Here is an 11,824-nt window from a genome sequence, read left to right on the forward strand (position 1 = left end):
AAATGATTCTGTAAAACATCTTTTAAGCTTATCGACATTATATTTTTCATTGAACTAGACATGATTAACAATCTTCATTTATATTCTTCACCTTGTGTTATTGTAATACCCATGATTTTGGGTTTCCGTTTGGGTCTCTTGTGACCATTTGACATACGAAACGATATTGGAATGAATATTTTATATATAAAAATGATAGTTTTAGAACAACTGAGGATTGAATCAGACGGAAATGAGAGATTTCGGGCTGAAAAAGGGTCCCTGCGACCTTTTCGAGATAAGTTGCATGATATTTTTGTTTATCTCCTATTTTGCAAAAAAAATGAAATTCAGGTAAGTGTTTTTTTATAAACAACCTAAGTGGCAGGCTAGGTCGCGGCACCCACCTGATACGATTTAAAACCATTTTGGCTAGGGTTTGGCTATTTCTTATCCTCTCTTCCACTTCCTTCTCATATGGGTCGATTTTGGCACTAACGGGGTCGAGTTTTAAAGGCTTCTGGGCCAACGAAAGGAAGGACACGGAGATTGAAGAATCATAGTTGTGGATCCCAAGTTTTGGATGGGGTAAGCATTTTTGGGTATTTTGAGTTCGCTTGGGTTGGTTATGGATTTGACTTTGTAGTTGCTTTTGGTATCTTCCTAGACTTGGATCTTGCTTTAAGAAGATGAGTAGAGCTCCTTGCTTGTGGATCTAAAGTCTTCACTTTTGGAAGTTAGAGATGAGTTTGGAACCTAGATTTAACTTAATCTACAAATATGAGTTCAAGTTGTTTTGTGAAATGTCAAAAACGTCCATTTTGAAGTATTAATGTGTCTTACTTGGAATTTATCAAATGTGTGAGTTATTTGGTGAAGTTTTACTTACTTGGTATACTTCATCTTATAAATCTCAAGAAATACCCGTATTTAGTGGGTTTTGGACATTTTGATAAATAAATCATAAGTGTGGGTTATTTTAATGATTTATCCTACAAATGCAGATTATTTAGTGATAATGCATTGTTGTTTATTTGGTTTGGAAAGTGCATATTAGTATGATGGGACATTTTGGATATATAAATGGCATGATTTAAATTGAAAAATGGTTTGTTCCAACCAATAATGAGTTTTTGTGTTTGCATAAACATGGCAAAATATGTTTTTATCGCTTTTGATGACTTTTATTGAATAGTCAATTGGGTTGTGGAGCTTTTGGATCGGTTTTGACTCAGATGAGTCTTTGGGACATTTGTCCAGTTTAATTTGCTTATGTTGAGCTCTGTAGTTATATACAGTTATGACATATTTATTTGAGTTATTACATGCTTCGAGTGTGTGGTCATTCATTTGGGTCATTTAATTTAGGTTATAATACAATGAATCCATAAGCATAAGATTCAGTTTTGAATGAAATAGTTATCCCTATATTGTAGCTAGAAACTTGGATCAACAAAGAACTCAGGTGCAAACTCAACAAGTTAAATTTGAGGGTGTTATAGTTATCCCTACCAAATACATGGTTAGTGATGACACCTACATAAGCTTAATATGTGTATGTGTGTGTCAATTTCCCTTATCATGTGTATGTATCTATTGTCCATGATTTTTATATAACTTCTTAGAGACAACTATGTATAAATATATTTTGAAATTAAAAGTTAATTCTTTTAAGTAGGGGTGGTAATGGGTCAGGTTGGGTTGAGTTCGAGTTCAACCCATTTATTAAATAGATTGAAAATCTCAATCCAACCCAACCTGTTACCTAAATGGGTTGACAACGGGTTGACATGTTTACGATTTTCTTAACCCAACCTATTAAATAAATGGGTTGAACCTGGATTGACCCATTTAATTTCAAAATTTTAAATAAAAAAAGGGGACTAGACTATTTATTTTTATTTTTTGAATAAAACACAACACAACCACAAATACAAACAAATTGTTCAATGTTTGAATAAAACACAAACATAACAAATATATTGTTCAAAATAAATTGGAAAACTTTAAATTCTAAGTAACTCGACTTCCACTTTCACCAACCCCAAGTTTAGGGGCTGTTTACTAGGCGCTGACCGGTCAGCAGTCAGTTTGTTTACCGAATTACCACTCTGACCGGAAGCTGACCGAGATGCTGACCGAATGCTGACCGAGACCGCACGAAAATGTTGCTTACCCGAGTCAGATTTCATTTTTCCATGCTTGCCCCTTTCACACAATTAGGTTTTCATCTCATTCTTGTCTCCCCCATCGTTCCATTCCAGTCGCTCCTCCTCTCTCCCCATCGTTCCTTCCTCCAGCCTGTCGCTCCCGACTCTCGACGCTCCTCACCTCCCCTCATAGTCGCTCGCCTTTCATCCCTGGTAATCGATTTGGGAACCACAGTCTGATTCCCATATACAGTTGATGTTGTAGATGGCAAAATACGAGAAAAGTGTGGGGAAAAACGATATGATGATGATGGTGATCTGCCATGACGATAACGATTGACCAACTATTGAGGTGTTTTCGTCGAACTTTGTTAGTTGGTGGTGATCACTTCACGATTATGAAGTAAGACGTCGGTTGCCGATTCATGTTCATCTGGACAAGGTTTTCATTAATGAATCAGAAAGGGACATTTTTTATGGAGAGATTTTACTGGAAATGGGTATAGAAGAAGAAGTAGTGGGGGTGGGGAGAGGGTAGGGTCTGTATAATACTGTGACACCAAGAAACGACTGATTTAAAATTTTAATAAGACAATACTAGGGAAAAGAAGGAGGTGTAGGCAATGGGCTGCAGGTAAAGAGAGATGGGACATTAGGGGTCTAAAAACTTGTACCTAGCCAAAGTAGGTGGCATCAATATATCATGACACCTAACTCTAACCCTAAACCTATGGAACCTACACTCCACTATAAAACCCATATGATATATTTCATTGCTAGTGGTAAAAAGTTAAAATTATATTTTGTTGTCTTTTGACAGTTAACATATGAAACGAAGTAAAATGGTATTATTTTTATTGGTAAACATTTATTTAAAATATACATTTTATTTTTTTTCTTCCATTAAACTATTAATAACAAAAATAATCATATATTATTCAATATATAATTACAAATAGGGTTATAATGGTCATTATATTTTTGGTAAGCACTTACCAAAAACATTTGGTAAACATTCTTAACCGGGACAGCACTTACCGGGATAGCACTTACCCGGGTCAGCACTCTTACCCGGACAGCACTTACCCAGTAAGATTTGGTAAACAGCCCCTTACTCTCGGTATTACTTTCCTCTTGATCCTCTATTTGTTTCGCAAAACGAAATAGTATTAATCAATGATCATTGAAATAGTATTGGTTAGAGGTTACTAAAAGAACCATATAAAAAAACAAACATTATAATGAACCTACTATTGGAATAGTGGAAAATAGACTAGAACTTGGACGAGAAAAAGAAACATTATTAATATTAACCATATCACTGAAAAAGTATTGTTGACTAAACTTTTAGATTTGAATGTGTGTTTAATATTAATATTACTTATAAATGCATAAGAATTGAGTGTTAAAACAGAAAATAGAAAACTTACTATTGAGATTTGAGTGTGTGTTCGACGAGAGGCTGGAGACGGGAGATAGATGTTAGACGGAGACTCGGAGAGCCTGTTGAGTCACTAATGTTGGACGTTTGGACGAAGAGAAAATCGAGAGGGAGACAATTAGACAAATGTTTGACGGAGAGAGAGCCGAAAGGAAGAAAAACATTGCACGGAGAGAGCCGAGATCGAGAGGGCGAGAGGCGGACAACAGACTTCAAGAGTTGGATTGGACTTAGGAGACGATAATGGAGTAATAGACTAAAAGGTTTTCTTAGGGTTTCATGATGATTAAGAGTAATGGAGGGGATTGGAATTTAGATTTTCATCTCACGACGGTAGGATTTTTAATTAAAAATATAGCAAAATTAAAAATTAGAATACTAGATATAATATTAAAAATGAAATAAAATTATATATATTTTAAATGGGTTGGAAACAGATTGTAAACGGATTGAAAACAGGTCGAAAAATTCAACCCAATCCAATCCGTTTATTTAAATGAGTTGAAAACAGGTTGTAAACGGATTGAAAACAGATCGAAAAATTCAACCTAATCCAACCCGTTTATTTAAATGGGTTAGACGGATTGACCAATTTATTTAAATGGGTTAAGAATCTCAACCCAACCTGTTAATTCTTGGTTGGGTTAGCGAGTTGGATTTTTTTACACCCCTACTTTTAAGAAAATTGTTAGTATATTAGAAAGTGGATATATTTCCTTTTACAAGGGCTCTTATCCTTGGTACATATTATACCCTTTTTCATTCTATATTTCTCACCAACCCTTATTATATCATTCTACATAAAATAAAATAAAATAAAATAAAATAAAAGTAATATGTATCATGTAATATAATTGTCAGTCAATCTCAACAACCCAATTGTGTTTGTCTTCAATCCTTCCAACTTGAATCCCTACTAACGTTTTGTGTAATATTTGGCTCACCATCTCGTCACCTATTTTATACTCAACTCTGCCAACAAAAAACAAAACACAACCACCATTTATAAGCTTGGATGGTATTATCAATTTGATAAGAATAAATCAAGAGCGGATCATTATTACCTTTGACCCTTGTATGTTATGCTGCCGACAGAAGCGACACTAACAGCTGTTCCAGTAGTAAAAACTTCATCAGCTTCCATCAATTCATCTATTGCGATACAACGTTCCTCAACCTACAACAGTTGAAACTGTTTCAGAGAAATCATAAAGGATATATCATCATGGGCGGAGTATGATGAAACACTAACAAAATTAACCCTGTATAAATTCATGGACACAATTTTTAGATTAATGTCAAATGTCTTTTAAAAAAAGATAAACTTTAGTTATAGATTAAAATTAATGTAAATGAAAGCAATAGCTTTGAATGGTTTTACCTGGTATCCTAAATCACTTGCGATATCGATGATGCTCCTCCTTGTGATTCCTTCAAGGATAGTACCAATTGTTGCAGGAGTTGAAATAACATTCCCCTGGAAACCACATGCAAATATAAGCCAGCCAGCCAGCCAACTAACATGCATATAACTAGCTAATGACGCTTTCATTTCAAAGGGAATACCTTGACAAGGAAAATGTTACAAGAACTGGCCTCCTCGATGTATTTCTTATGGACCGAATCAAGATACACGACATCCGAGAACCCTTGTTCCTTTGCTCTCAACACCGCTTTCAGTACCTAACCTCACAAGTATCTTCTATCTTTCAGTATTTCTTAATTTCATAATATAACCCAAGTTCCAACCTTCTTACCGGAGCATAATTTGTAATGCTTTTGACACCTCCTGCCCCCCCACGAGTTGCACGATGAAACTCATTGTCAACGTATAGGTTCAGTGGTGCCATGCCATTCTGTACGTTTGTACACCCAAACCGTATAGATATAAACTTCAATGCCATTTACAAAATATAAAATTAAATGAAGTGGAATGAAACCTTAAAATAGTTGCCAACAGGGGAAGCATATACTAAGAAAGTGTATTCAGGAGCAGGAGATAAGCCCAATATAGGCCCACTTCCTATGAGCAAAGGCCTTATGTAAAGTGACCCTTTTCCTGGAGGTGGAATCTGGAAAAAGAAAATCCCAATAAGCTAATAAAATTAAACCAAGTTTCGTTTTTTTTCATAATAAACCAATGGAGAGACAGAAAAAATCGATTTTTTTTATGTGTGATCAAAAGGAAATATGTTTGGTTTTATGTGTTTCATCTTTAATATTTTGTTACATTACGAGTGCAGAATGAAATTGAGAATGAGAAAATACCCAACGTCTGTTTGCAAGAGACGTTTGTTTGACTGCATCTACAAATTGTTGTACAGAAGGGGATCGCATACACATTCTCTCGGCTCCGATTTGCATACGAATACCATTCTGATCCGGACGAAACAGAAAAACCCGACCATCGTCTCCCCTAAAAGCTTTTGTACCCTCGAAAAGTCCCTACACGATTATTTCTTCACTATTAAAACTTCATTAGACAGACTAGAAACAAGTTTAATTCATAATTATAATTATAATTATAATTATATTTATAATCTACCTGGCCGTAGTTTAGAACTCCGGCAGCCGGGCTTAATTCAACATTGCCATAATCACTTAATTCACCTTGCTGAAATTCCTTGTTCTCCGTGCATTTAGCTACGTACATGTAATCGGTTCGTGTGAGACCAAATCCCAGATTATTCCAATCAATATCTGCATATTCCTCGTCTCTACCAACCAAAAATAAAACAAAAGAAAAAAAAAATCAAATAATGTTTTAGAATTATCTCTAATAATTATTGATTATATTTTGATTTAAAAAGAAATTAATAGAATACCTAAAAACCGGTTCAGTTGCTCGAAGCGCAGAAGCTGCCTGTATGGTCAAGCGTCTTGCACCAACCTTCATTAAAACAAGATGAATTCTGATTCAGGATTTAGATGCAAATAAACATTATTCTTTGGGTACAAGTGTCATACTTAAAAAGTACAAGGGTTCTAAATGAAAATTAAATACAACGGCTCCGCAGCTCTCATAAATTGCATCCATACCCTCCATCTCTCTAAAATCTCCAATTGCAAACACACTTTATTACTAGCTGCTCTCTTTGACTTGTTGTTCCCCTTTAAATTATTATTTCCCACACTAGTTTATTTGTCTTTATTAAAACACATACACGGTCTAGAACTTTACGATTCACCATCAATTTCAGTAAGAAAAAAGAAGCAAAAATTGGGAAAATTATGATTAAAAAACATCCATCCAAAGATCTGGACTCCAATCATCTTGGTTTTAGATATGTTCAAAGCTCTCAACCATAATTTCTATGGTTTATTGGTCTTATCCTTTACGTCATGATGATATACATATTGAAACATAATTTTAGAATCCCGATGAAGCAACGACACGTGGTGTTGCATGACTCGGGAATTCAAACAAAACAAAACTGTTTTTTTTTTCTTTCAAACTAATGTTTGGCTTCTGTTAAGTCCCATAAACATGAATCCTATCGCAAGTTTTCATGCAAAACATACACGAGACTTCACAAAATCGACATTAAGCATCAATGATTGGGGAAAAGAAACAGAACAAAGAAAGATGGAAAAAGACGAGACCTTTGATAATGTAAACGATGCACAAATCATGTTTGACATCCGAACCGGGAACCGGAAATTAAAATTAAGGTTGGAGAAATTTGGGAGAGGATGGGGATGGGGATGGGGATGAGGATGGGGAGGGTGGGGTTGAAGATATGTTAGATATTTATAGAGGATCTAAAGGAAGGACGCATCATGAAGATGGAAGGAACTCTATTTCATTTTTTTTTTTTTTATTTCTTTTATATATTTAGTCTTTCATCCATCTATTTATAATTTAAAAAATATATTTTATCTTTAATTAAAATATTAATAATAAATATCACATGATTATCATGCAATACAATAAAACCAGGTTGTCAAAAATAATTAATAGTTAAATTTATGGGGAAAATAATAGAATTAAAATGTTGTAAATTTAAAAATAAAAGATAAAGTTTATTTTAGATAAAGATAATAATAATAATAATAATAATTAAGGTTATCTTTTATATTAGTTATTGTTGAATTTAGGATGTTAAAACTTAATCTAATTTTAAAAAATTGTGTTATAATCTAGTATAAATAAAATAGATAGATAAATGATGGTTGTATTTTATATTTTCAATTATGTAAATGATTTGTGGAGGAAAAAAGAGTCGTGTCATCTTTGAACATGCTTTCAAATCTAATATTTTATTAAAGAAAATGTAATTGTAGTAAATGGGTTTTAAAATCAACAAATACGCTAATAGGTTACTTTGTGTCAAATCATGCATTTTGTATATGATTTAACAAGGACAAATGTATCGTTATACCTTACCTAATTTAACTCGAAATGTGCCCACCCATTTAAATCAAACAAAACAAAAATATCCGTACAATACTTTTTAAGTTTCAATTCAAATTCTAAATCTAAATCTAAATAATTTTCTACAAGCTCACATGATATTGAATGGCAGATTTAAGAAAGAGGCATCGAGGATCAATGCCACCAATGGACTTATCTACCATACTATATATATTTTTATATAAACAACATCAAACGAAGATACATTCATATTTTTATATAAAAAACCATGAAAGAGGCAAAATGGTAATTTTGATAAGTCTATCTTTGTTATTTCATCTTTTATTGTTAAAGGCATGTTTAACTAATGTTAGAAGGGTACTCGCACAATGTAGTGAGATATATTTTGATTTTAATGTTTCGTTTTTTCTTTGTCTCAATCGATGTTATAATATGGTTTTATGTGGTTTTAAGAAAGTGTAATGTTTTTATTTTTAAAAAATAAAATATAAATATGAGGATATGATAAAAAAAATTGAAAAAAAATATTGATATTAAACTATTTAAAATTTCTCCCCTTTTTGTTTATTTATTTATTTATTTTTGGTTTAATAATATATTTTTTTTTTATAAAGATGATAATTAAGTATTTTTTTAGAGGTTAATGACTATCCTAATTATATTTTAGATTTTTTATATTTAAAATGAGATGTTTATTTTTTATTTAATTATGTTTATCTACAGTTAGTTACATGAAGCTTTAATAAGTTGTACTTATACACAATTTACTTGTAATCTTGAATTTCAAGTAATATGCATCAATAAATAATAATGATTTTTAAGAGTTTTTGTTAAATTTTTTATAATACAATATAGATAATAGTAATAATTATTATTATTATTATTCAAGGAGGATGGATGGATGGATTGGGACTAATTAAATAAATAATTGGAGGGGATGATGAGAATTGAGATGTCAATGCAGATAATTGAGGTGTCAATCCACATCTGAAGAGACACAGGATGACGATGCCACCCGTACCTCACATTTCTATTATTTAAAACTAATAATTATTTTCATGAATCGAAAAATCCAATTGTTTTTAATGGTTGAAATGATTAAGTGTTTGGATATTTTAAAACATGTTAAATAACTTGTTGGACTTTCTAAAACCTGTTAGATACATTCTTATGACCTATATAACTGGTTAATATGGTAAAATAATGAAAAAAATCTGAAAAAAAACCAATACATTTTTATATTTTGAACAATTAGGTCCTTACACATTTTTTGAACCAAAAGAGAACTTAGATCTATAAAAATAAACAAATATACTAAAAAAATTACTTACATTTACAAAAAAATATTTACATTTAAAAAAGAGTATTGATTAAATTGATTTTAATTAAAAATAAAATATATTTTGTTGGTGATTTTTCAAATTAAAAAGTAAAAAATAATTTGATTAAATATTGACGGATTAACTTTAAAATTTAATTAAATCGATAACTAATTAAAATTTATCATTAGTGTTCATTGATATATATGAATGGATTACTTATGTCTAATTGATGGCTAACTTGACCACTGTCTGACGCTCTGACACAATAACATGTTAATAAATATTGCGTCAGCTACCACGTTGGCTTTTTCTGGTTGGTATAGGATTTCACAGTCATAATCATTAACAAGTTCAATCCACCGACGCTGTCACATATTTAAATCTTTCTGGCTGAATAAATGTTGTAGACTCTTGTGATCTGTGTAAATTTGACACTTTGTTCCCAAAAGATAATGCCTCCAGATTTTTAGAACGAATACTACCGCGGCTAATTCCATATCATGAGTCGGATACTGTTTCTCATGATCTTTCAATTGTCTTGACGCATAAGAAATCACTTTTCCTCTTTGCATCAGAACGCATCCTAATCCTAACTTTGAAGCATTGATGTATACCACAAAGTCTTTGGATCCATCTGGTAGAGTTAATACCGGCGCACTACAGAGGTGATCCTTTAATAGTTGGAAAGCTTCTTGTTGTTCTTTTTTCCACTGAAACTTAACATTCTTTCGAGTCAATTTGGTTAATGGCACGGCTATTTTAGAAAAGTCTTGAATAAACTTCCGGTAGTAACCTGCCAAACCCAAAAAGCTACGAACTTTAGATGGAGTCTTTGGAGCTTCCCATTTTTCAACTGCTTCTATTTTTACTGGATCTACTTGTACCCCGGCTTCTGAGATAACATGACCCAAAAATTGAACTTYTCTTAACCAGAAYTCACACTTGGACAATTTGGCATACAACTTTTCTTTCTTCAATATTTCCAGTATCAAACGAAGATGTTTCGCATGTTCTTCTTCGGTTTTAGAGTATATAAAAATATCATCGATAAATACAATAACAAATTTATCAAGATATTCCTTACATACCCTATTCATCAAATCCATAAAAGCTGCAGGTGCATTAGTTAAGCCGAATGGCATAACTAAGAATTCGTGATGCCTGTACCTTGTCCTGAATGCTGTTATGTTAACATCTTCTTCCCTGACTTTAAGCTGATGATATCCTGACCTCAAATCGATTTTGGAGAAATAACTTTCTCCCACCAATTGATCAAACAAGTCATCAATCCTTGGTAAAGGATATTTGTATTTAATTGTCAACTTATTTAATTCACGATAGTCTATACACATTCGCATAGACCCATCCTTTTTCTTAACAAATAAGACCGGAGCACCCCAGGGCGAAGTGCTAGGCCTAATAAATCCCTTATTAGTTAAATCTTTCAACTTTGCCACCAATTCTTTCAATTCAGATGGAGCTAAATGGTATGGTGCCTTTGCTATCGGTGCAGCTCCTGGTACAAGATCGATTCGGAATTCAATGACTCTATCTGGTGGTAATCCAGATAAGTCTTCTGGAAAGACTTCTGGATATTCACTAACAATTGGAATTAATTCTTCTTTTCCCTTTTCTTTCCGCAGATCAATTACATATGCTAAACATCCTTGGCACTTCATTCGAATACTTTTCCGGGCTTTCATAACTGACAAAATACTGGTATGATGATTCTGACGATCACAATAAATAACAACTGTTCTCTGATCTGGCAGAATAATCCTGATTATTTTCTGATTACAAACAATACTAGCCTGATACTTTGTCAACCAGTCCATACCCACTACTACGTCAAATTCTTTCATTGGCATGGGAAATAACCGGATCGGAAATTCACAGTCCTCAATAACAATAATACAGTTATTGAACACACTAGTAACAGTCTCCTGACAATTAGTAGTATCAACTACTAATTTATCATCAAGTAGCACAGAATTCAGACATGCAGTTTGAGAAAACAATGGTGATACAAACAAAAAGTTTGCACCCGAGTCAAATAACACCTTAGCACGTATTGAATTCAGGAGGAATGTACCTGTTACTACATCCGGTGATGCTTCTACCTCGTTTTTAGTCATCTGGAAGGATCATCCTCGCGCCCCTCCTTGCCCTCCTCTATTCACAGTAGATCTTCCCCGTGTACCCGACGCATTACTCCCCATTGTTAACTGTGGAGTTCTTAACAAGGGGCAATTTGGTCGAATATGATTCGGAGAATTGCAATTAAAACACCTTCGATTAGCTGGGCAATTTCTAGATAAATGACCTGCCTCACCGCACTTATAACATTTCCTTGGGTCCATCTTGCATTCTCCCTGGTGAACCTGTCGACACTGTGAGCAGACTTTTTCACTGATCTTCTGCTCAGATCTGTTATCATATCTAACAGTTTTCGGTCCTCGAAAAGATGAAGGCCCCTCCCATTTTCTTTTCTCAACAACTTTTCCTTCCGATTGTCTATTCTTATTTCGTTCAGTCACCTCTGCTGCATCTACTGTTA

The 11,824-nt window shown here is 33.3% G+C and overlaps 1 protein-coding gene across 1 annotated transcript; it reads right to left on the minus strand.

Moving 5' to 3' along the window:
- Positions 1-4,248: 4,248 nt before the first annotated feature.
- On the minus strand, positions 4,249-7,252 carry LOC112502463 (branched-chain-amino-acid aminotransferase 2, chloroplastic-like). The gene is made up of 10 exons (XM_025106372.1): positions 7,174-7,252; positions 6,396-6,460; positions 6,116-6,287; positions 5,839-6,015; positions 5,511-5,642; positions 5,328-5,426; positions 5,137-5,253; positions 4,952-5,047; positions 4,635-4,747; positions 4,249-4,542 (listed from the first exon to the last, which is right to left on the minus strand). The coding sequence occupies exons 1-10, from the start codon at positions 7,210-7,212 to the stop codon at positions 4,428-4,430; spliced, it is 1,125 nt and encodes a 374-aa protein (XP_024962140.1). The 5' UTR covers positions 7,213-7,252; the 3' UTR covers positions 4,249-4,427.
- Between the last annotated feature and the right edge of the window lie 4,572 nt (positions 7,253-11,824).

This window comes from Cynara cardunculus, unplaced genomic scaffold (assembly GCF_001531365.2).
Source record: "Cynara cardunculus var. scolymus isolate 2C unplaced genomic scaffold, CcrdV1 Un_Scaffold_1469, whole genome shotgun sequence".
NCBI lineage: Eukaryota > Viridiplantae > Streptophyta > Magnoliopsida > Asterales > Asteraceae > Cynara > Cynara cardunculus.

Excerpts from the sequence above, each read along its gene's own strand:
- LOC112502463 (XM_025106372.1), bottom strand. The coding sequence starts at position 7,212 with ATGTCAAACATGATTTGTGCATCGTTTACATTATCAAAG. Across the intron at positions 6,288-6,395 it reads GCAACTGAACCGGTTTTTAG|AGACGAGGAATATGCAGATA; the intron begins GTATTCTATTAA and ends TTTGGTTGGTAG. Across the intron at positions 5,254-5,327 it reads GCATTACAAATTATGCTCCG|GTACTGAAAGCGGTGTTGAG; the intron begins GTAAGAAGGTTG and ends TTGTGAGGTTAG.